At 49.1% G+C, this 21,613-nt stretch overlaps 10 protein-coding genes across 10 annotated transcripts; 4 read left to right on the top strand and 6 right to left on the bottom strand.

The window, feature by feature from the left end:
• Positions 1-353: 353 nt before the first annotated feature.
• F4813DRAFT_390093 (uncharacterized protein) lies at positions 354-1,691 on the bottom strand (the record flags this gene model as incomplete). The annotated part of the gene is made up of 1 exon (XM_049246953.1): positions 354-1,691. The coding sequence occupies one exon, from the start codon at positions 1,689-1,691 to the stop codon at positions 354-356; it is 1,338 nt and encodes a 445-aa protein (XP_049099085.1).
• A 244-nt stretch (positions 1,692-1,935) lies between these two features.
• On the top strand, positions 1,936-3,688 carry F4813DRAFT_92385 (uncharacterized protein). The gene has a single exon (XM_049249043.1). It carries the CDS (start codon positions 2,179-2,181, stop codon positions 3,091-3,093), a length of 915 nt encoding a protein of 304 aa, XP_049099086.1. The 5' UTR covers positions 1,936-2,178; the 3' UTR covers positions 3,094-3,688.
• Positions 3,516-5,919, bottom strand: F4813DRAFT_361691 (Calreticulin-domain-containing protein). Its single transcript, XM_049243549.1, has 4 exons — positions 5,600-5,919; positions 5,221-5,503; positions 4,375-5,159; positions 3,516-4,314 (listed from the first exon to the last, which is right to left on the bottom strand). The coding sequence occupies exons 1-4, from the start codon at positions 5,720-5,722 to the stop codon at positions 3,811-3,813; spliced, it is 1,695 nt and encodes a 564-aa protein (XP_049099087.1). The 5' UTR covers positions 5,723-5,919; the 3' UTR covers positions 3,516-3,810.
• A 905-nt stretch (positions 5,920-6,824) lies between these two features.
• Positions 6,825-8,090, top strand: F4813DRAFT_361694 (Methylthioribulose-1-phosphate dehydratase). The gene is made up of 3 exons (XM_049243550.1): positions 6,825-7,169; positions 7,346-7,858; positions 7,917-8,090. The coding sequence occupies exons 1-3, from the start codon at positions 7,039-7,041 to the stop codon at positions 8,011-8,013; spliced, it is 741 nt and encodes a 246-aa protein (XP_049099088.1). The 5' UTR covers positions 6,825-7,038; the 3' UTR covers positions 8,014-8,090.
• F4813DRAFT_361696 (uncharacterized protein) lies at positions 8,091-9,845 on the bottom strand. The gene is made up of 2 exons (XM_049243551.1): positions 8,860-9,845; positions 8,091-8,793 (listed from the first exon to the last, which is right to left on the bottom strand). The coding sequence occupies exons 1-2, from the start codon at positions 9,164-9,166 to the stop codon at positions 8,336-8,338; spliced, it is 765 nt and encodes a 254-aa protein (XP_049099089.1). The 5' UTR covers positions 9,167-9,845; the 3' UTR covers positions 8,091-8,335.
• A 2,350-nt stretch (positions 9,846-12,195) lies between these two features.
• On the bottom strand, positions 12,196-13,616 carry F4813DRAFT_92469 (phosphoglycolate phosphatase). The gene is made up of 2 exons (XM_049249045.1): positions 13,181-13,616; positions 12,196-13,082 (listed from the first exon to the last, which is right to left on the bottom strand). The coding sequence occupies exons 1-2, from the start codon at positions 13,187-13,189 to the stop codon at positions 12,345-12,347; spliced, it is 747 nt and encodes a 248-aa protein (XP_049099090.1). The 5' UTR covers positions 13,190-13,616; the 3' UTR covers positions 12,196-12,344.
• A 64-nt stretch (positions 13,617-13,680) lies between these two features.
• Positions 13,681-14,950, top strand: F4813DRAFT_361704 (magnesium transporter). The gene is made up of 2 exons (XM_049243552.1): positions 13,681-13,854; positions 13,917-14,950. Exons 1-2 carry the CDS (start codon positions 13,799-13,801, stop codon positions 14,278-14,280), a joined length of 420 nt encoding a protein of 139 aa, XP_049099091.1. The 5' UTR covers positions 13,681-13,798; the 3' UTR covers positions 14,281-14,950.
• Positions 14,451-18,456, top strand: F4813DRAFT_396647 (muts domain V-domain-containing protein). The gene is made up of 5 exons (XM_049247848.1): positions 14,451-15,462; positions 15,518-15,756; positions 15,808-16,407; positions 16,460-16,886; positions 16,944-18,456. The coding sequence occupies exons 1-5, from the start codon at positions 14,832-14,834 to the stop codon at positions 18,077-18,079; spliced, it is 3,033 nt and encodes a 1,010-aa protein (XP_049099092.1). The 5' UTR covers positions 14,451-14,831; the 3' UTR covers positions 18,080-18,456.
• A 1-nt stretch (position 18,457) lies between these two features.
• Positions 18,458-19,980, bottom strand: F4813DRAFT_92697 (uncharacterized protein). The gene has a single exon (XM_049249047.1). The coding sequence runs from the start codon at positions 19,687-19,689 to the stop codon at positions 18,919-18,921; it is 771 nt and encodes a 256-aa protein (XP_049099093.1). The 5' UTR covers positions 19,690-19,980; the 3' UTR covers positions 18,458-18,918.
• F4813DRAFT_92696 (uncharacterized protein) lies at positions 19,981-21,320 on the bottom strand. The gene is made up of 2 exons (XM_049249046.1): positions 20,928-21,320; positions 19,981-20,807 (listed from the first exon to the last, which is right to left on the bottom strand). Exons 1-2 carry the CDS (start codon positions 21,043-21,045, stop codon positions 20,272-20,274), a joined length of 654 nt encoding a protein of 217 aa, XP_049099094.1. The 5' UTR covers positions 21,046-21,320; the 3' UTR covers positions 19,981-20,271.
• Positions 21,321-21,613: the final 293 nt, after the last annotated feature.

The following is a 21,613-nucleotide window of genomic DNA, read 5'->3' on the forward strand; positions in this document are numbered from 1 at the left end:
GAGAATTATCATCGTCAGCAGCATCAACATTAATACCAAAACACATAGAATAATAATACCTACGTATCCCACAACACAGCTCTGTTCCTCTAAAACTCATTTTATTAGTTTAACTAAAATTTGCAGAAAAACCGCCCGACCGTCCCTATATAATATATATAAACGAATAGAAATGGTGTCGATATATATCGATGTTTACGCATACGTACCTAAAACACTTTCTAAACAGCAAACATTCCAGGGGCATCTAACTTACTAACTCCGTTACTATCACTATCACTATCACAAACAAAAACAACAACAATAACATCAACGGCGATGCCGGATTTACAAGCGCAGCGAACATTCATTCGTCAGGACGCGCCCCCCGCCGCCCCCGCCGCCGCGGCGTTCAGCGTCAGCATGCGCGCGTCCCGACACACGAAACTCTCATCGGACGACGCATCCGAGAAGCGCAGCGGCCCAACCCTGCGTCCCGTCCCGGTGATCATGTGGTACCCCTTGCTGCGCTGCGGGGGCGGCCGGAACATGAACATGGGCGGCTCGGTGCTCTTCTCGATGGCCGGGGCGGCCGGCGGGAGCTGCTCGTCGGCGAAGCGCTGCGCGTTCAGGTAGACTTGGTACTCGGGCAGCGGCGCGGGGGGCGGCTTGAGCGACGGCGGGATGGGGTGAGGAGGGTGGTGATGGTGGACCGGTACGGGTTTGCGCCGCGGCCGCGGCTGCGGCTTCGGTATCGGTATCGGTACCGGGTCTATGTGGTGCCGGATGGGCGGCGGCCATTTGCGCTCTGGGTCTTTGGGGGGTGGTGTTGGGGGGGAACGCCGAGGGGAACGCGCGGGGGTGGGTTTCCTAGAGGGTCTCCTACCTTTGGGATATTTGTCCCTGTCCCTGTCGTCGTCTGCTTCGCGGCGCTGGCGGTCACGCTTCGGTTGGGCCGGCTCGGCTGGTTTCTTGTTGGAGCGGCGAGAGGGGGTGTTAGAGCTGGAGGTTTCTTTGGTGGGTGCGCGGGGTCTATGCTCGTTCCTTTTTACCGGCGTATCCCCCTTCCTTTCGGGATTTTGGGTGGGTTGCTTGCTGGCGGATGCTTGGTTTCTATGTTCATCCCGAGTTTTGGTCGAACTTGGCGGACGTGTTTCTGGCTTATCCCGTTTCTGCTCGGGTCTATGGGGCGGGTTTGGCGTGGCAACGGGTGACCTAGGTGGCCTAGGTGGTGGTGGTGATTGTACTGGACTGACTGGCCGCGCTTTTCCCGCCGTGCGGATATAGGGGTCTCTCTGTGCGAGGTTCTCCGGCTCGTAATATAGCCCTGGTATCCATACGCCTTGCTGCCCATGTCTGTCTGATCTTTTACAGGACTTTTCGGCCGAATTCTCGCTTCTTTCACGATGCTCTGTGGAGCTATGTTGATACTCATCCTTCATATGCGGGTGACGGACCCTCAAGGCCCCATCACCGACCTGATTACCCCATAGCTGGTCATTCTTAACCGAGCAAGTTGGGCAAAAGGGTGCCGGATCTCCATGGTGAGGGATGACACGTCCACAGTCTTTCTTTCTCTTAACACTGCCGTTGAGAAGACGCCCGAGGAACCCGTTTGCCTCGCTCTGTTGCTTGTAGTACGTAGGGCAATGGATTAGATTCCTCGAGACGTGGTGGCATTCGGAGTACTCCTGACTCCAGATTTGGCACATCGCGATTCGTATTAATCTGTCAACTGATTTGTCTGGTCCGTGTTTGGCTTTAAGTACGGCTTGTTCACAATGGTTCTTCGAGAACCTGCTCGTTGAGGGACATAATAGAGGGTTTCTTGGTCGCGACAAAGCCCATTGTCTACGTTGTCTTAGTAGGCGTCCACTATACAATATACCAGATGAATAGGGACATTACGAGACAAAGCTGTAGAGCAGGAACAGATCTGTGTTTTCTCATCAGAGCACGCTGGCAGGGGCATTCCCCCTATATAATAACTCTCCCATTGTCTATCCATAATGACATTGTCCAGAACTGTGAGGGCTATACGGACAATAAATGACATTGTTTAGAAGTCTTGGGGGCTATTTATTCATTATCCCGCAAGCCACCTTCTCCGATCACAAGACCTCGCTCACTCTGTAGTCAAAGAAGTGTACGCTTAATCAGAGTCAACTTATTAATTTATCAGCCAAGCCGTAAAGCAAAATGGGTCGTTTTAGCGCATCCAACGTCGCCAGGAAGATTAAGCGGACCTTTTCGTCGACATCGCTGAGCAGGCTCGCAGCGCATCAAGAAGAAGCTCGGGGGGGCTTGCCTCCTACCGAGCTAGAATACGGCCCCGGCAGACCGGAAACGAGACGCTGCTGGACCGCACACCCCAAGCATCATGGAAAGTTCCGTGAGAACCTACCCGACGCCTACGACGCAGACGACGAGCACGCAAACTCCATGACAAGTGTCCTCCGCGACGAGTTTCACGCACGCAGACCCAACACCGCACCCGTCAAGCCCCTTTCTCCCACCTCTCCCACCTCTCCCACCTCTCCTACCCACAGCAAGAACAAGAAGCCCTGGTTCGCCATAACCGACGAGGAGCTCCGCCAGGAGTACGAGCGGTGCCGGGCCAAGGCCCCAGACGTCGGGCCCAACTTCCTCTGGTGCGACCGCCGGGACAGCCTGGACCAAAACGCGATCCTCGCGTCCATGGGCCTCAAGCGCGCCCACACCTACAACGTGTACCCCGCGTGCTGTCCCAAGACCGGCAAGACCATCCCCCGCATCCAGAAGAACGACAACGTCGCCGTGCCCATCCACGCCGACGCGAGCGAGGCCCTGGCCCAGGGCGACGTGGTCGACCTATCCACGCCCCCCATCGCCGCCATCCTCTCCAACGCCCTCCCCCCCCAACACCCCATGCCCAAATTCGCCCTCCCCAGCCCCCCCGAGCGCTGGTTCCAAAAGCCGCGCCCGGCCCCGTCTCCCCTCAGGAAGTACCGCCGAGCCCTGCGCGAGGAAGTCGACCAAGTAAGTCCCACGCCAAACGACGACGACGCCGAGGTCTGCGATAAATCCGACTATAGCGATATCTTCCGGCCTCTAGAAGAAAGCACGCTTATTTAACCCTGCCTGCCTGCCTGCCTGTCTGTCTGTCTTTACATAGCTTCGCCAAACGTGCTCATCAGGTAGTTTTCTACGACTGCTCGCGGTTTAATGTGTTGGATAAGTACCTATCCAATGCTACTAAGTATTTTGGTCGGCAAAGGGTTGGATAAACACTACGGTAACAAGGTTACCTTAGGTGCTCATACAAGCAAGACCAGGACCCTGGAGTTTGGTAGGACGTTTCCTTGGTTGGTGTTATACTTTTCCTTTTAGCCCCCTTTTGCTTTATCTCTTGATAAAGGCTTTGTCTTTTATGGCTTTTATCACTTGATGATAGCTTTTCAATCTCTGCTGGGAAACATCACATTAACTACTCCCCTACTCGCGTTTTGATCTTGGGTTATATTGCTTGTTAGAAAATAAGAAGAATACAAAAAAAATGGCAAAATTTACAACTCTTATTGAATGCATTGTGACAACCTCCAACAACGCCTAGTATGACATGATACAACATGCAGTTAGATAGATTACATCAAAACAAAATTTCAGTTAACTTAGTTCATTGGGTAGGGTAGGTAAAATACACCGGCGCCATGCAAAGTAAAGTTGAAGTCCCAAAGGCGTGCCCTTATTATCGCACCATATCCCCTTAACTGTCCTTGCTACGTTACAACGGGTCGCCTGTTTTTTTTTTCTCTCCACATTGCCCCTTCATCTTTTCATAATAATCGCCCCCTACGACTGTTGTCGTGTGGTACGCTTGTTGACCTCAGCCTTAACGTTCTCAGCACCTGTCGCAACAGCTTCGGCCGTCTTGTCCTTAGCATCCTTGGCCTTCTCCTTAGCGTCTGCGGCAGCCTTCTTAACAGGCTCCGGTGCGCTACCTCCAAGGAAGAGGAGGCTGACAAGGGTACCAACGAGAGCAAGAATAGCAACAATGGCACCAGGAACCTCAGGCACGAACTTAATAGCCTGGATAGGGTCATTTGCAGCAATAGTGGTGAATAGGTCGAGCTTCTCCTTGATGTAAAGGACGGGGTCATCTAAGAACTTCAGGTCGGAGGGAGACTTGGGTGAATCGCTAGCCTTGGGCTTCTCAGCCTCCTCGAGAGCCTTCTCAACAGCAACCTTCTTGAAGAAAGTCTCCTGAGCGAACTTGTCGGCATCGGCCTCAGAGTGACCAATGTAGATGTTGTCAAAGAGGATATCGTTTTGCATGGTCCAGAGTTCGAAACCAACCTACGACGACAATGGGTTAGCAGTGTATTCCATATAACAAACAACTTTGGTATCACTTACAGCGCCAATAGGTTCAAAGTTGGCGGGGTTCTTGTCCTCGAAGTAGTCGGGGTTCTTGATCTTGCGAGGAGCCCAGACGCCCTTGTAGGCAGGGTTGTCGATGTATGGCGCAGTCCACTTGCCCTTGTAGTTAGGGTTCTTCTTCAAGGGCTGGGTCCAGGGGCCACATCCAGCGGCGTCGGCGCACTTGGGGTTAGGAACAGTGGGGGGGATCCAGTCACCATCCTCCTCGTCATCCCAGTCCTCAGGCTTCTGGGCCTCGGGGTCAGGAACGGTCAAGGGCTCATCCTCAAGCCAGTCTTCAGGCTTGGTAGCCTCCTCGTCGACGATCTCGAATGGCGCATCCTCGTCCCAGTCCTCAGGCTTCTTGGCATCAGGGTCGGGAATACGGGCCTCATCAACCCAGTCTTCGGGCTTCGAGTCATTGGGATCGTTAATCTCCTTCTCGGGGTTGACGGCAGGGGAGAACTGGTCAAAGAGACTACCGTCTCGGACAATGTCACCACCCCGCTTAACAGTGAAGGTGTTGTTGGGGCGGACGACTAGAGTGTAGAGCTCGGTAGTCTTCTGGATAGTAGCGGGAGGGGCAGCAGACATGTGCTTCTCCTCGTACTCGCCAGTCTTAGGGTTCTTGTGGTTGAAGATGAAGTGGACCTTGTTGGTGGCACCGCACTTGTCAGGACCGAACATGATGACGTACGGCGTGGTGTTGCTGAACTCGTCCTGGTGGAGAGACTTGGTGTCTCGGAGAAGTTTCAGGTAGGCACCGCCGCATTCAAGACCCTCTGGAAGCCACAAAGTTAGAAAGTTGATACTTATAAAGTTCGTCGGGATAGATTAACTTACTCTGGAGCTTGACCTCATATTGGACAACCAATTCCTTGCCCTTGGGGTCAATCTTCTTAGGGAACTTGGCGGAGATGGCGTGGTGAGCGGCGACGTTCTTGACAACAAGACCCTTATCACCCTCGACGCCCTTAAACTTGTAAGGCTCCTCGACTGCCCACTCGCCGACGTAGGCCCATTCCTCTTCCTGACCCTTGGTCTCCTTCTTGGCGTGGGAAGGCTTCCACCGCGACTCCCAGTCATCAGTGAACTGCTCTAGGAAGGGAGCTTTGATGGTGGTAGGCTACAAGTCAAAAGTGTTAGCTAAGCTGCACAGGAAGAATATCGAAGCTGCCAATTGAGCGGAAGAGGTAACAATTATTTATAGGAGGTAACCCACAGTAAAGGTTGGTACTTCGACGCCAACAGAGGTTGACGACTCGGTATTTTCAACCTTGGAGGCATCGTCGGCATAAGTACCGGTAGCCAGCAAGGCGGCGGCGATAGCAGAGTTTAACTTCATGATGAAAAGCTAGCAATGCTAGGTTGCTAGGTTGCTTTACTTTGCTTGTCTCTCTGGATCTCTTCTGTCTATTCTGTCTAGCACAGAGATGGAGATAGATTGAGAGTGACGTTGAGAAAGAACTCCCAGAGCTCAACGAAGGAAGAAAAGATGGACTCAGGAAGAAGCAATTGGAGAAGCTTCTTCGTGAACTTTTTATTAATTATTGGCGGCGGACCTTCCATGCAAACGTGGCCTAAAGACAGTACGTACCTTTTCGGTTGTCTCGTTCCGCGCTCTGATTGGCTAGACTCTCGGGATCGAAAATATACTTTAGTACATGAGATTGCGGGGGGTGCTTATGGAATCTTTGGGAAACACCTCCTGTGATCATAGCTCCCCTGCACTATCGCTTAGGTACGATAGTGAAGTATGATGAAGTACTACAGTGAAGTACTACAGTGAAGTACTACTACCTACAAAGATAACACCATTCGTACAAGTCAAAAAGTGAAACCCTAAGCGCACTACAATTGATAAGACTGCTAGTCTGTTTATAATGGGAACAGCAGCGAAATCCGTCAACAAGATATCACTTACTATGTAATGGTGCGACGTAGGACCATTACTTAGGTATGTATATTATCAGGTTTGTGCTGAAGTCTACCATACTTTATTCACTATTACAGAGATAACATAGCATTAAGCCCGGCAAACCTACTAGGTGAATGGGACTTAATGAGACTTAATGTTACATACCTACATCTGTAATCCGTAATAATTATTGTTTTCTTATAAAGCCGAGGTGCCAAAAGGCTACCTAATCCTTTTTATTTAATTAGCTTCCGAGAAGCATAGGTACCTATGTTTATAAAGTCATTAATACTACGTAAGATAGAAGTTGATCTAGCCAAGTGAACAGATATACTACTTGATAGGTTAGGTAGGTAGTACTCAACTACAGCAACTATTAGGCCCGCACGCCCCAAGCTTGCGTGATCTACATACACCATGTACAGTAGGTACATAGTACCTACACCACACTACCCTACATACCTACCTGTGTAGCAAAGTGGGGAATACATAGAATTTAGGATTTGTGCCGTGATACTCGACTTTAGCCTCATCCAACTTTATTTGCTAATAAGTAAACCGTACTCTTTTTTTTTTTTTCTCCGCCATTTTTTCAAGTACCGAACTTATCACACTTCCATAGTCACACTCCTTTCCTCCAAGAGGCCAACCTGGCCTAATCTTATTTCTTATTCATCTCCTATAGCGCACCCAGCCTTCCGGTATACCGGATTCCCCCCTTGAAGGAAAAAAAAAAAGTGAAAATGGGCGACGACCATTACATAACATCGGAAGATCCTGATCACCCGGCAAACCTCATCCCTTCCCTATGCGCCAAGTTTTGGACTTTGGGCTGGGTTACGGGGACGGGAGGAGGATGTTCTATTCGCAACGAGTAAGACCTCACTCTTCTCTTTGCATTGAATTGAATTGATTTAATTTGATTCGGTTTGATTTGATTTGATTTGATATAAATCCAATATGGCCTCGTTCATATTCACCTGTTCCTATCCCCCGTTGCGGCAGTACAAAATAAATATAAACATGTTATCTCATACCTCAATGTTCCAGTGATTTAGTATATATCGCACCTTCAGGCGTCCAGAAGGAGCTTATGAAGAACACTGATATCTACGTGCTCGCGCTATCCAAGCAGACGGACCTCAAGAACCGCGTCTACCTGCGAGCTCCGCCGTGCGGTCGGCCCTCGCAATGCACACCGCTGTTCCTCGCAGCCTTCACCAAGCGGGGAGCCGGCTGCTGTATCCACACCCATTCCCACTGGGCCGTGCTCGTCACCCTGCTCCTTGAGGCTCAGGGCCCCGGCAAGGACAAGCTGTTCGAGATCAACAACATCGAGCAGATCAAGGGCTTCGGCAAGGGCTTCCAGCAGCAGGGTAACCTGGGCTACCACGACACCCTGCGCATCCCCGTCATCGAGAACACGGCCCACGAGGAAGATCTCACCGAGTTCTTGGAAGAGGCTATGGATCAACACCCGGACACCTATGCGGTCCTGGTACGGAGACATGGTGTCTACGTCTGGGGCGACAATGTCCACAAGGCAAAGACCATGTGTGAAAGGTGGGTTTCGCTCCATTTAAACCCAAACGTCGATCAACTGACCCAGATGTCATCGTAGTCTCGATTATCTCTTCCAGCTGGCGGTAGAAATGAAGCAACTAGGCATCCCATGGCTAAGCGATGTTCCCGTAACAGTGCCAACTTCGAGGCGGTAAAGGATACATACTATTCCAACTTCAGGCAAAAACATTATCACGTAAAAACTAAGAGCATAGAAGGGGTAAGGAAGGTAAATGATGAATGGTCGTCAACTTCAGGTTCATATTCGCGTTCTACATAACGTGACTACATCTGCAATTAGTATCGACGTGCCAAATCCAATATTAAAGATTTTCCGTTGACGCATCTACTCCTTTCGCCTTGGTATTCAGATTCTCATCCAACGTTGGCAGCATTATATACTCGGGCCATCCCATTATTATCCGTAGCGTTTTATTCTTAAATCTCAGCTTTATAGGTACAGGTAAATTCACACGCTTATAGGGCGAGGAAAGCGGCTAGGAAGGAGAAAAGCCCGATGCCGGAGCCGATGGGGGTGAATAGCATGTCAGCGCCGCCGGCGGAGGTCGAGGACGAAGCGGGCGAGTCAGACGAGTCGGCAGCGTCAGTTGAGGCTGGCGCGACGGTGGTGGAGAATGATGTGACATAGGTCGAGCCCGCGGAGGTGACGGTGGACTCAACCTGAGTGACCTTGGGGGTGGCGCTGGTGGTACCGCTGCTGCCACTGCCAGTGGTGGCGCCGGGGAGGCTACTCGAAGAGTAGTAGTACTTGGCAATGCAGCCGCTTACGCAGTCGGCATAGGCCTGGTTGTCGGCAGCAGTGCCTTTGCCCTGGGGGCACTGGGCTACACACTCGGTGGTCTGGTTGACGGCTATGGTGTCGGGGCTGGGCACAGAAATGCACTTAGCCTTGCAGTTGACGTCGTCGTCAGAGCCTATTCGTGTACTGGTTAGTTACCGATCTCGGGCGTTTTGTCTGCGCGGGTAGGGTTTCTACTTACAGGCCTTGAGACAGTCGAGGAGGGCGGACTGCGCGGAGCTCTGGGCAGGGTCGATGCTGACGGTGGCGGAGGGAACTGAGCCAGTTGAGCCAGTTGAGCCAGTGGCGTCACTGGTAGCCGACTCGATGGCGGACTCGGCTGAGGAGAGGATGGAGGAGGCGGCCGAGAGGATGGCGGACGTGGCGTCGGAAACAGCAGCAGTGGCAGAGGACTCGGCAGCCGAGATAACCTCAGTGATGCTGTTGGTTTCGGACTGGGCACTCGCGACAGCGGCGAGGAGGCCGGCGGCTACTACGGTGAAACGCATCTTGAAGGGATATTTGTACAACTCGCGTGTAAAACAATTGGGTATTATTAGGTGATTATTTGTGCGGAGAAGAGAGCAGAGCGAATGTAGACGAAGCCGTTGAGCTAAGTTGGATCTCTTGTGGACGAGCGAGTGACGAAGTCTTATATAAGACACAAGATGGGACGAGCAGACGGGGCAAGACAAGAACGAGAACCAAAACAAAGGAGACAGTGGATGATCGACTATTTAATAGGGAAATGAATCAAAGACTTGGTCTCTCTCCATAGCGCGCCCCTGGGGAAGCCTGCTAGCAGTCATGGATTGGACCAGGGCTGGTATGTATGTATTGTACATACATATGGTAGGGCCTCGTCCATCAGCACGAAGCGCTAAGCCGCCTCCATTTTCTCGTCATTGAGCTGTCCAATTTTTCGTGTCGGCCTCGCGCGTTACAATGCATGACCATTCAAAGCGATCCAATCTAAGACTAGCATGGCTCTGGCTGCCATGGTTGGTGGGCCGGATCCAAGCCGAGCCAGGGGTTTGCAGCTAAATTACATAGTACAATTAAAATACGACCTTCTTTTTCATGCTATGTACATACATACCTAACCTAGGTTACTGTGTATGTATGTATGTATGTATACCTATACATCACCAAAGACTTCCATGTCACAGCCTCGACGGAAATCCTGATTGCAATGCTGGTTTTGGATCAGCTAACCTAGATGGATATTCCGTAGCTATATACCTACCTATGTTAAGACAAGGAGTATGAAGTATGAGACGGAGGCGGTCGATAATAGTACATACATATAAGAAGCGGAACCGAGGTGTATTTATTTACTACATATGTATTGTACGTATATTATCATCATGTATCTGTAGCTGTGCTGTAGCTGTGTAGGTACGCATATGTATACATACCGTATGTTTGTCTCCAAGACATGGGGAGTTTAGCAGGTCACCATGTATGTAGTTTCTGGTATGATCAGGGGCGATCTGACCATCTCTGTTCGCCGTGTGGGGAGGAAAGCGAAGGAAAAGCTGGGAAGAAAATCAAGGATTGACTAAAATATCGTTCCAAATTCATCGTATGTACATACATATTTGTTGAGTGAAGTGATATTAACCATTAATCTTTCGAGCATTGATGATTTTATAATTTCACCTGACAGGTAAGTCTACGTGGTAGTGGTAGTGGCGAGAAGATCTAGCATAACTATTAGATCTCGGCTTCATTTTACATACAGGCAAATCGCATCGGTTGCTCTGCTGTCATGTTCAAATTCCAGTCGTGTATTACATACCTATCTATCTATCTATCATGTTCATGCTCGTGTTCATGTTGTATATATGTATTAGCAAAATGAAATAAAGCATAGAAATGCATAGACTTGGCCATCACCAGAGCAACACATTGTGTATGTAGGTATGTATGCCTAGCCCAAGCTATTACATAAACAAGTGTCTCGTCTTAAGAATACATACATAGTGTAACTATTCCATCGTATTTCCACAGTTTTCTACGTACCCATGAGTTTAGTTGTTCGACCCGCCCTCGCAACGCAACTCTGAAGAAAAAAAATTGCAACAAACCCTGCAAGCATCACAACATCACAGCGCCGGTTGCCCACTTTCGCATAGCGCATAGCGCAGTTCCATATGCTGCTATTTAAAGCATCGCAGCACGTCCCGCAGCGCGCTGTCCAACAGCAGCCTAGCTTAGACCCGATGCCTGTCTGCCTGTCTGCCTGTACATATGTACACACATACAGCGAGCTTTTTCGAACGTCGGAGCAGAGACGGGGTGGCTGTGCTCGCCCGTTGCCATTCATTCATACGAGGTGCAGTACATCCCGACGCGAGCTCCAAAGCTGACGTCGTCGAATCCCACCGCATCGCGTACGTATCGTATATACAGTACAATACAACTAACATAAAGACCATGTGGCAAACACCTAGAAGGCTCCCGTGCAGCGGTGAATTATGTATGTAGTGTATGTACAAAGAGCAATTGGGCCGTCGTCCCGGCGTCAGAAGCTTGTTGGTTGACTTACAGCTTCTGATCGTAAACTCGGTATGTACAGGTGAAAGATCTCGGCTGCAGGCCAAGACTGCCCCAACTCAAAGGGGTAGCGGCTTTGGTTATCTTAGATAATACATATTGAAGGTAATGAAGCCAGCTGACCTGATATGCAGAGGTAGGCATTGATATAGTTATGTACACTGTAGAGTTCGCCTACGATGTCATCTTCCATTAATAACTTACCATTAGCCTACCTAGGTTAGCTTAGTTATCCACAACGTCGAGTTTTCTTATGCAAGTATGCTCTTACGGTACCAGGTAGTTATTCTAAATGGGAATCCTCAACATTCAAGTTCGACAATCATGGCTTTTACTATAAACAATGATACTATCCTTCCCATCTCATGATCAACTCCTAACCCGCATCTGCTCAGCCACTATGTATGTACCTAATTCTTGGTGAATATCATTCCTCGATTCGGTTATAATTCAATCCAGCGACAGCCTCGTATTCTCGAGTGAAGTTTGCCGCAATATGGCACTCGCTTAAGAGAGTATACTTAAACAGGTGTAGTATCATCGTCATACAATAAAGCTGCAGCTTCTTTTCCGCGTATAACAACTACTATATCAATTACGAACTCTTGTTAAGGAAAAGATTAACATAATCATAGAGAATCGATGTCTCGGTGCTATGTTCCTATGGCGTCGGGGTCACAAGGCTCGCATCGGCTAAAGCAGTTAAGCAAGGTATCCCTCTCAACGTCACTGCTCTTAATACCTACCCCCGCAGTGATTTGTGCGATTTTTCTACTCGACTTGTGATACAACAGAATCACATCGAAACCAATGTACGTGGAATGAGCCATTTTTTATTCATCTGCGGTATTTAACGCAAAGTCAGACGCGAAATCAGTATCTGGCCGGCCTCGAAATACATCTCGACTCTATGGCATAGTCCATGGCCATCTCTTGTATCAGAAGGTCGTCATTAGCTTAGAGATCCGAATGCATTCTCTCTAAATCCGTAAAGGAGAAAAATCAAAGGTACCGCCGATGCGCAAGCTTCCTCAATCATAAAGCAGTCTCCCAAAAATTCGTATGATGGCCGCATGGAGCAGGAGAAGCTTCCGTAAGATGCGAGCCGACTTCATCATGCAAGTCAACTTATAGTGACTCCTCGATCTTCTTGAGGCACTCCGGGAACTCTTTCCAGTCGTACATGATGACATTGGCTTTGCACTGCTCGGTCAAGAGCTTGGCCATCTCCTCCATCTTCTCCTTGCCCTCTTCGATACCGTAGACACCGACGTAGCCAATCAGAGGGATACCCGCACGCATGGCAGCGGTAGCGCCGCTCTTGCTGTCCTCGACGGTAACGCACTCCTCATTCTTGACACCCAGCTGTTTGCAGGCGTAGTTGTAGATGGCAGGGTCAGGCTTGCTAGAAGGAGGGTTCAGGCTAGTAGCAGCGCTGTACACGTGCTCGTCAGGGAAGTAGTGGTCAATGCCGACCTTCTTCAGGCTGGCAACGACACGGGGCTTGGCTGAAGTGCTGACAACAGACATGGGGTACCCTGCTTGCTTGAGCGCCTCGAGCTGCTCAGGTGCGCCGGGGCAGGGCTGGCACTTCTCGCTCAGCTTTGCAGTCACGGCACCGAGCTCACGGTCGACATACGCATCCACTTCCTCAGGTGTCATAGTGAAGTCGTGCTTCTTCTGCAAGCCAATGAGCATACCACGGAAATTGTGGCCGACGAAGTCCTCTAGCAGCTGCTCGACAGTGTAGCGCTCGGGTTTGCCCCACTTCTCCAAGACCTCGTTGGTCAAGTCGGTGCAAGCCTCAAAGGCCAAACGCTCCGACAGACAAAGCGTGTTGTCGCAGTCGAGCAGGACGTACTTGACCTATTGATTCAAAGTGTTAGATAACATTTAAAGGCATTTTGAAAGCATAGAAAATACAAAGGAATAAGAGAATAGAGTAAACAAATCCAGCCACTTACACGAGGCATGTTGGATGATGCAAGGATGGCTAACTGAGTCGTGCTGGTGCTTGATCGGGTTGGTTTAGAGACAGAAAGTAGTTGATCTTATTGTAGATGACAAACTACTGCGATGGTTACGTAGGTAGTTTTCAAGATCACTGTTTTCAAGATCACTGCGGGGAGCTTCCTTCTTACATTGCGGGGTTTTTAACGCAGACCTGCACGACACCATAGTACCTGCCTCACGCATAACTAAAACAGCTAAGGTAGGAACTAATAGTCTTAACCTCAGTACAGTATCCGTGGTTAAACGGGCAAGCACGGGGTAAATTACCAGTAGGACCGATGAGTAGCACCGATAGGAGGGAAGTTACTATCTTAGGTGTTACCGTCGTGAATCATATGTTAATACTTATTTAGTGCATAATAGCTAAGTTTTACATATTTGGTATCCACTTAGATGCCAACGTAAGGTACGACCCTTACGTATTATACATTTGTAGTTGCCCTCTTGGCAAAGTTACCTAGGTACCTAGGTAACTTTGTATGGTAACCCATTGAATTGGCCATTCAATTTAGACATCACCCATTTTGCGAAAAGCGACCTAATCACCACCTACCCGGACTCTCGAAAATATGACTTGGATTTCCAAATTAGTAACGGCTTTCGGGCTATTACTTCTAGCAGATTCGTAAGGACACCTATCTCTCCAAGTAAGAGAATATTACAGCTCACGACAGCTTCCGTTTTTAGCTGTTACTCTGCTTACGAACATTCTGTTCTACAAACGCATCGAGCCGCATCGCTCTCCTCCTTGACTACATCACACAGCGGTGCAACTACGACGCTACCGATCGATATAACCATCGAAACTATCGTCGCGACATTTGTTGTCTGTCTGGGCATGGTGTTGGGCACGTCTAACTTGCGACCCATCCAATGGCGTGTTTGGGCAGGGAAGATTGAGCGAGAAGGCGAGGCAGGATTTCTAAACAGCAGCGGGGAGGTAGAGAAAGACTACGTTGGGAATCCATTCCGGCTATTAGAGAGTCGTCCAGGGTTTGTCGATATTCGGAAGCAGAGGAACGAGTTCGCCGAATGGGTCAAAAACAAATAGACTCGAAGTCGAGCGATGTGTATAGAGGCCACCCGGAGACGCTGGTACCAGGCCATACTTGCTATTAGGTCTCATGACTGTTTATAGTAAACATACGGGATACATGCTCGAAGCTACTAGGGTACTGCGCTATGTTTCGCGGCTCGTATGAAGCAAGACGAAATAAAACTATCCCACACACATGCCACTGGCCCTAGTGGATTTATTGAAGGAATGAACCGAAGCCGAGTGGGAACGCCGTTACCTTTATTTTTCTCAGGTGTGTCTTTGGAAACCACGGAAAATATCTCCCGCAGGCCCGCAGGGAGGTAGCACCTTCCGTCTTCTTCCTAAACTCAAGTATGAAAAAGTATGAAACTTCTCCTTCTATAACGAGGAGCAATACTAGAGTCGAGATATGTTTAGTCAGAAACGCTAGTTTATCTAATCCATCTAGGTTAACACATTTACCATCCGTCTCTCTCTCTCTCCCTCATCTCTTACCAAGTACAAAGTGCCTATATATTATATCCCATATAGAGTGCTATCCTTTGAGAAACTAGAACTACAATATGCCGCGCAGTCAAAGATATCAGACCCCGTCTAGGGTATCGTCAGAGCAATCAGTTCATACTAATCTCTTCAGCCAGTCTAGCTCGTTATTTGTTCCATCGGCTATAAATAATCGTGTCTTCTCAACCCCTAATCAAGTACAGAATCATGCCGCTCCTGCATATCTCAGCTCGTCAAATAGGGGTTCATCAAGGGGGAACTTAAGTCGTGTAAGCTCGAGGGCTACGATACTGCCCTATCCGTCTTCCCCCCATCATCCACAGCATCCTCAGAGACAAAGGCTGTCCCTACGTCCTCCATCCAGTCAGATCTCAGCAAATAATCACAGTCGTACTGAAGGTGATGATGACTCGCACGTCGACGATGTGCTATCCAACGAAGATGCCGATGCATTAAGCGAAATCATCCTAGCAATTGATATGAAAGAAAACGGCAATCTTGGATGTGCTTATTACATCGCAATTGATGAAACCTTATTTCTCCTCGAAGACGTAGCTATGTCAGGAATGGATCTGGTTGAGACACTTCTTTTCCATGTTAACCCTACTACTGTGCTTATATCCGCCAGGGCCCCTGAGAAATTAGCAGACTATCTTGCGAGGAGAGCACAGGGAGTTGACGGAAATCGAAGTAAGCTGAAAGGTGTTAGTATGAATGTATGAAGCGTTACTAATGAATCTTATAGGTGACTTGCAGAGCGCATATATCCTGAGAAATCTCAACTCTGCCGACTTCCGTTATGATGTTGGAAAGGGAAAACTGTTAGCACTAAATCTCGAAACGCCTGGCCGCCAGAGCGTGCTTTTCACATCTGTCGTTGACGATATCATGGATGAAGCCGATGATATTGGCGGACATGAAAGCTCAAGGCAAGGTCGCCTGATGCGCCTTGGAACTTCAATAAACCTTGATAGCCGGCTAACGGTTAGATATTAGAATCTATCTATGTTATGCCATATTTCTAACGAGTGGCAGATCGGCTGTGCTGGTGCAGTGCTTGGAGACCTTCAGAGAAGGAGAACAGTGAATTACTTACCAAACGACCCTGATGCCCTAGTAGCATTCAGAATCAGATCGGTCGAGATGTTCGCTTTATTTGACTCCATGTTTGTCAACGCTGATACTCTAGTGTCACTTCAGATTCTACAGTCTGAGTATCATCCAAACAGCCATCTGAGAGGTCCCAGTAACTCAGGGGCTAAAGAAAGTTTATCTGTCTACGGGCTCTTTCAACATCTAGCCCGTACACCACAGGGCAAATTGAAACTCCGCCAGATCTTTCTACGACCAAGCACTGATATTGATTTGATCCATGCCCGCCAGAAGACGATATCGTTTCTGCTGCGACCAGGGAATGCCGAGGCCCTTGGTCAGCTAAGCAACGAGCTTAAGAAAGTCAAGAATATGAAATCAGTAGTAGCCCTTCTTGAAAAGGGAGTCGACGTACCTGGGCGTAAAATTTCTATAGCGAACAGTGTCTGGGCTTCACTGCAACGATTCGCAGCCTATAGCTTACAAATTGCAGAATCACTTCGGACCCTGCCGGGTTCAGAGAATATTGAGATCATTAGAAAGGTAAGACATGATAAATTCCCATATTCAACCCTGTGTGTTAAAGTGTTATTAGGTGATCAGTGTCATTCAGCCGCTTGCTCTTCGTCAAGTAGGCGAACTGATTAGCCAAACCATTGATTTTGATCAATCAATGGAACGCGGGAAGACAGCCGTCAGACAAGGCGTAGATGCTGATCTAGACGAATTAAAGCGCAGTTATGATGGCATGGAACATTTCTTAACTAACGTCATCGCAAAACTACGAAGCGAGTTGCCAGAATGGGCAAGAAAGTACATACAAAACTGCATATTCTTTCCGCAGCTAGGTTTCTTAACGGTAGTTTCACTTAACCCCGAGACAGGAAGGGGTAACTATAACGGCGAAGGTGTAGATGATGTATGGGAGCGTATGTTCGTGGCTGAAGGTTGCGTGTATTATAAGAATCGGCAGATGAAGGAGATGGATGAACATTTTGGAGATGCGTATTGTATGATTATTGGTAAGTCTCCTTTTTATATACGCTACACTACCAAGTGAACTTACTAATATCCTATAGACCGCGAGATTGAAATTATCCACGAGCTCGCTGTTAAGGTTTTGGCCCAACGCGAAGCCATAATTGCAGCCTCCGATGTTCTCGGTGAACTCGACAGCCTGTTCGCGCTGGCGATTGGTTGCGGGCAGTACAACTGGGTTGCACCTAAAATGACTACACATAATGTCATACACATTGAAGGGGGTCGCCACCCTCTGCAGGAACTTGTGGTCCCATCATTCATCGCCAATGACTGCTTTCTCGCTGGCGGGCCAGGCGAACAAACCGATGAAGGAGAGGACGAGAGCTCCGCAGAACTTGAGCGGAACTCTATAGAACATCCAAGCACCTTGGTACTAACAGGGCCTAACCACTCCGGGAAGAGCATATATCTAAAACAGGCCGCTCTCATTGTCTATCTAGCACATATCGGCTGTTTCGTCCCAGCCGAACGAGCTCGGATCGGAATCACGGACCGTATTCTTACACGGATCGCTACACGTGAAAGTGTAGCAAAGAATGAGAGCGCATTTTCTATTGACCTACGTCAAGTTGCCTTTGCGATGAACTTTGCAACACGCCGGAGTCTTGTGTTAATAGATGAGTTCGGAAAAGGTACTAACAGCCTAGACGGTGCCGGTTTAGTCACAGCGGTACTGGACCATTTTACTTCTCTCGGTCCTGAGCGGCCTAAGGTTTTAGCCGCCACGCACTTCCACGAGATCTTCGAAAGCCAGTTCCTAGTAGAGACCCCAGAGCTAGCCTTTGCGCACATGGAGATCAGAGTTGACTTCGATGCTCCAACTACGGAGGATCAAGTTACGCATCTCTTCCAGCTGGCGCCAGGCCGAAGCATCTCCAGCTTTGGCAGTCGGTGCGCGGCGATAAATGGGATCGACGAGGCTGTGGTCCAGAGAGCCGAATCGATTATGCTAATGATTGTTAATAATGAAGATCTCGAGGTCGTGTGCACTAGACTATCGGATTCGGAGACGCAGAAGCTCGAGGAGGCTGAAGCTGTTGCGCGAGCTTTCCTTGAGCAGGATATCAAAGCGCCGCCTGGTGGTGAGGGGAAGAAGGGGAAGGGTATCGATGGGTGGTATCGACAGATCCTTGAGCATGTGTTATTGGGCGATGAGTCGACTTCGGGGTTCTAATATAGGGGTTAGTTGATAAGATGTACGTCTTGGGATCTATCGTGGCCAGCAATGACTATAGCTACAACACTCAAGGCTAGCTACCTCGTGGAGATAAATAAATGATGATATTTGGGGGAGTTAGTTTGGGCGTACGAACTAGACGTACCAAATGGCTCCTAATGTGCTTTTGTCCCCTTTCAGGGGCTGCAAAGACAATAAGCTACTACAATAATTAAAGCTCCACTCATCGGGCAATCAGACTTTAAACTAATACATAGGGGAGACCCCTTTCTTGAAAATCCAACAGGCTGGAACTGCGAGTCCCTCCGAACCACTATTCAGATGCCGTAAGTTTAGTTCAAGAGCTCTATAGTAATTCAAGCTAATCCAAATCAAGCATTAACTCCTCAGTACAAACACATCACGAAGCAGGTAGCCAGCGAGATATCTCTCATAATCGAGCTTCTGTTTTAATTATCTCCACTATCACTATCAATATCAACATCAAAATCAACAACCGAGGCAGCACCTCCGCATCAGGGTATCTCCACCGCGCGAGCCGCAAGCAGATCGCTCTTCTCCCCGCCGCCAGACAGACCAACTAATAGGTAACCAACTAGCTGCACTCGAGTCTATCCGTCTGTTTGTCTGTTACAGCAATGTCTTGCGAGACTACCAGCTTGCCGGCCCGGCACAGCAAAAAAGTTTATCGATGGTAGTCCATTGCCGCTTTTTTTTCTAGGGTATTATTATACATTGACGCAATACGTACATTTGGAATGGGAAAAAATGACATCGTGTTTACGCGGCCCCTATGCCAGTAAGAGCCGCTACTAGACTGGCTAGCCGGCTGACGATTACCAGCCGAAAGCCATGGCGGCACCGACGGCGAGAACGGCGGCGAGAAGAGAGGCCTGGCTGCTAGAGGCGGAGCCTTCTTCCGTGGAGTTGCCGGAGGGGACGCTGCCGGGTGTGCCGTCTGAGCTGGAGCTAGGGCTGGAATTGGAGCTAGAGCTAGAGCCGGAAGAACTGCTGGTGGGGGTGCTGGCGGCGGCGCTGGAAGTAAACGTGGTAGCAGCAACTAGGAGAGACTCAGAAGCAGTGGGAGCCGGACCAACAACAGCAGTGGTGTCAGACAAAACGATGCTGGAGGCAGAGCCCTTGGTAGCACTGCCAGTAGGCGCCGGGCCCGAGGTAGACGAGGTAGGACCGTCGATCTTATAAGGTGCGCCAACGCTCATGATGACCGAGGGCTTCGCGGTGGAGGATCCACCAGTAGAGGTGGGCTTCTCGTCAGAGGAAGAAGCGGAATCAGAGCTAGAGCCTGTATCGAAGGCGGCCTTACTCTCGGCGGCCTGGAGGGCGGACTTGGGGATGTCGCAGTTGGACTGAATGGGGCCGACCAAGTCCGTGAGAGTGGTGTCGGACGAGCACCACTGGTTCATGCACACCACGACGTCGGATAAAAAGTTGCCGCTAACCTTCTTGCACATGCAGTCCACGTCGGTGGGAGGGCAGCCATTCTGTCGGACACAGCTCGTGATGCAGGTCGGGAACGCGGCCTGCACGAGGGAAGAGCCGAAGAGGGCGGCGTATAGGAGAGTTGCGGTTTGCTGTTTTGCCAACATTTTGCCGGATTTATAAATGAATGATAAGATATGCTATGTAGAGTGATATTATTAAAAATAAGGTTCTTCTAGAAAACGAATGATTGCGCGCTGAAAATGAATGAATGCTATCAGGCCTGTCTGATGTGATAAGTGACAACGAAAGAGCGCGAAGCTGAAGAAATAGGGACAGCGACGTGAAGTTTGACAGCGCGGAATTTCACGTCATATTGTATGGTAAATGGGCTCGGCATCACCGCCGGGCCTAAAAAGAGATTGCCTGTGATCATAGTGTTTGCTGGTGAAGGTATGAAACATCGTGAACTAGGATTATCGGCGTGCCAGACGATAATCTCTGTCGGTTTTGGGGACAGCCTTTAGGCGATCTTTAATTACTCGGCCCGCTTGCAAGCCAATCCAGGGGACTCGAACGTCACAAGCTGCCCGTTTTTACTGTATTGCCAAGCCCTACTAGACGGGGCGCCGTTTATGGTTGGTCAGGATAGACGGCTAGCTGAGCCACAAGCGGATTATGTCGAGAAGATCTCTGGGGTAATCTTCATTTTATTTTCAAAAGGGGCTGATAGGAGGGAGAAAAAAGTGTCATTCAGGGGACTTCTGGTAATGCATACAAATTTCGTCGGTAGAAGCGTTCTTGTGAGGGTTAAAAGATTTCCTTGTCCCTTCTGCGCTGACTACGAAGCCGCAGCTCTTATAGAATAATATCGCATCGTCGTTTAACGTATACACGACGAGGCTCAGCGCGAGGCATTTGCCATGCTGCTTAGAATAAGCGAACGCCTCTTCTATTGCAGTCTCGGCTAGGATTTTGGCGAGACCTTGGCGTCGAGCCTCTGGCAGCGTGTAAACGCCGCTGATCTGGAAATGTACAGATGAGGCCTCACCGTGATTCTGATTCTGATGATGATGATCACTGCCATCTCTCATTTCAGAACTGACTTGGAACGGATTGCTGGCCGGGCCTGAGTTCGGCATCGGTCCAATTAATGACGTAGCGGATAGAACCTTTCTATCATGCAGGCGCACGGCCACGAAGGTCTTTACAAGAGGGTTATTAATGCGGCTGAGCCAGTCGGCATTACTAAAGTTGATTTCTCTATCGTAAGTCGAGCCGAAGACTATTCGTATAAGTGGCCAACCCGGCCCGCATAGTCAGTAAATCATGTCAGTTATCATGTTGTGTCAACCTCGAGGGCGCACCAACACGTATGCCAGAATCATTTGTCGGTGAACCTTACCGTCAGGATCTTGTTCCAACGCAGCCAGCCTAAAAGGCTTATAATAGTCCAGGTAGAAGTGGGAGCCTTCCTCGTTAGGCGGTATAAGCTCAATGCGCCATTCCGTGAGACCGGGCATGTTGGTTCGAGACAACGTTCGAGATGCAGCCGCGCTTATGACAAACAGGATAATGATTGGACTCGGATGTGCTAATGGATACGGGTAGGCGGGTTTATCATAGCCACCCGGTTTGCTTCCGCGCTTCGTTACAGATCGCCAAAGAGGGTTTTGGGAATTTAGATAACTGCATACGAACCTAGGTACATACGAACCTTCTACATAGTAGATTAAGATATTGATTGAACTTTATATTAAACGAATATGAGTCACTATTTTAGATATGGGAGTTGCACTCCAATCGTAGCTACCATGTCTTGACGTCTTAATAAGAAAACGGCTTAGCTTATTGTCCGTAGTTGCTCAAATAACGCTATGTACATAGCCATACATAAGGTAAGTACCTCCTAACCCAGCAGTTGCAGGTGCTGCGGTCGATGTTAGTCCCTGGTGTTTGCTAGACGGCTGCATGCATGTCTTATGTACCTAGGGTTTAAAGAGGCAGGGCAGAGCAAAGCAGGCAGGATCCAATCCGGTCGGGCGGTTAACCTTATGTATTGTACTAAACCTTATGGGACGATCCGATATC

Source organism: Daldinia decipiens (assembly GCF_022478715.1).
Source record: "Daldinia decipiens strain CBS 113046 unplaced genomic scaffold F4813scaffold_19, whole genome shotgun sequence".
In the NCBI taxonomy this organism is placed as follows: domain Eukaryota; kingdom Fungi; phylum Ascomycota; class Sordariomycetes; order Xylariales; family Hypoxylaceae; genus Daldinia; species Daldinia decipiens.

Bases quoted from the DNA above. Each gene is read 5' to 3' on its own strand.
- F4813DRAFT_361696 (XM_049243551.1), bottom strand. From the start codon at position 9,166: ATGCGTTTCACCGTAGTAGCCGCCGGCCTCCTCGCCGCTGTCGCGAGT. The intron at 8,794-8,859 runs GTAAGTAGAAAC...GTACACGAATAG, and splicing joins CCTCGACTGTCTCAAGGCCT to GCTCTGACGACGACGTCAAC.
- F4813DRAFT_361691 (XM_049243549.1), bottom strand. From the start codon at position 5,722: ATGAAGTTAAACTCTGCTATCGCCGCCGCCTTGCTGGCTACCGGTACT. The intron at 5,160-5,220 runs GTAAGTTAATCT...TGTGGCTTCCAG, and splicing joins ATATGAGGTCAAGCTCCAGA to AGGGTCTTGAATGCGGCGGT. The intron at 4,315-4,374 runs GTAAGTGATACC...TTGTCGTCGTAG, and splicing joins ACTTTGAACCTATTGGCGCT to GTTGGTTTCGAACTCTGGAC.
- F4813DRAFT_92697 (XM_049249047.1), bottom strand. From the start codon at position 19,689: ATGTTGGCAAAACAGCAAACCGCAACTCTCCTATACGCCGCCCTCTTC.
- F4813DRAFT_92696 (XM_049249046.1), bottom strand. From the start codon at position 21,045: ATGCCCGGTCTCACGGAATGGCGCATTGAGCTTATACCGCCTAACGAG. The intron at 20,808-20,927 runs GTAAGGTTCACC...TTATACGAATAG, and splicing joins GTTGGAACAAGATCCTGACG to TCTTCGGCTCGACTTACGAT.
- F4813DRAFT_361694 (XM_049243550.1), top strand. From the start codon at position 7,039: ATGGGCGACGACCATTACATAACATCGGAAGATCCTGATCACCCGGCA. The intron at 7,170-7,345 runs GTAAGACCTCAC...TCAATGTTCCAG, and splicing joins GGATGTTCTATTCGCAACGA to TGATTTAGTATATATCGCAC. The intron at 7,859-7,916 runs GTGGGTTTCGCT...ATGTCATCGTAG, and splicing joins GCAAAGACCATGTGTGAAAG to TCTCGATTATCTCTTCCAGC.
- F4813DRAFT_92385 (XM_049249043.1), top strand. From the start codon at position 2,179: ATGGGTCGTTTTAGCGCATCCAACGTCGCCAGGAAGATTAAGCGGACC.
- F4813DRAFT_396647 (XM_049247848.1), top strand. From the start codon at position 14,832: ATGCCGCGCAGTCAAAGATATCAGACCCCGTCTAGGGTATCGTCAGAG. The intron at 15,463-15,517 runs GTAAGCTGAAAG...TGAATCTTATAG, and splicing joins GGGAGTTGACGGAAATCGAA to GTGACTTGCAGAGCGCATAT. The intron at 16,887-16,943 runs GTAAGTCTCCTT...AATATCCTATAG, and splicing joins TGCGTATTGTATGATTATTG to ACCGCGAGATTGAAATTATC.
- F4813DRAFT_361704 (XM_049243552.1), top strand. From the start codon at position 13,799: ATGACTTGGATTTCCAAATTAGTAACGGCTTTCGGGCTATTACTTCTA. The intron at 13,855-13,916 runs GTAAGGACACCT...TTCCGTTTTTAG, and splicing joins CTATTACTTCTAGCAGATTC to CTGTTACTCTGCTTACGAAC.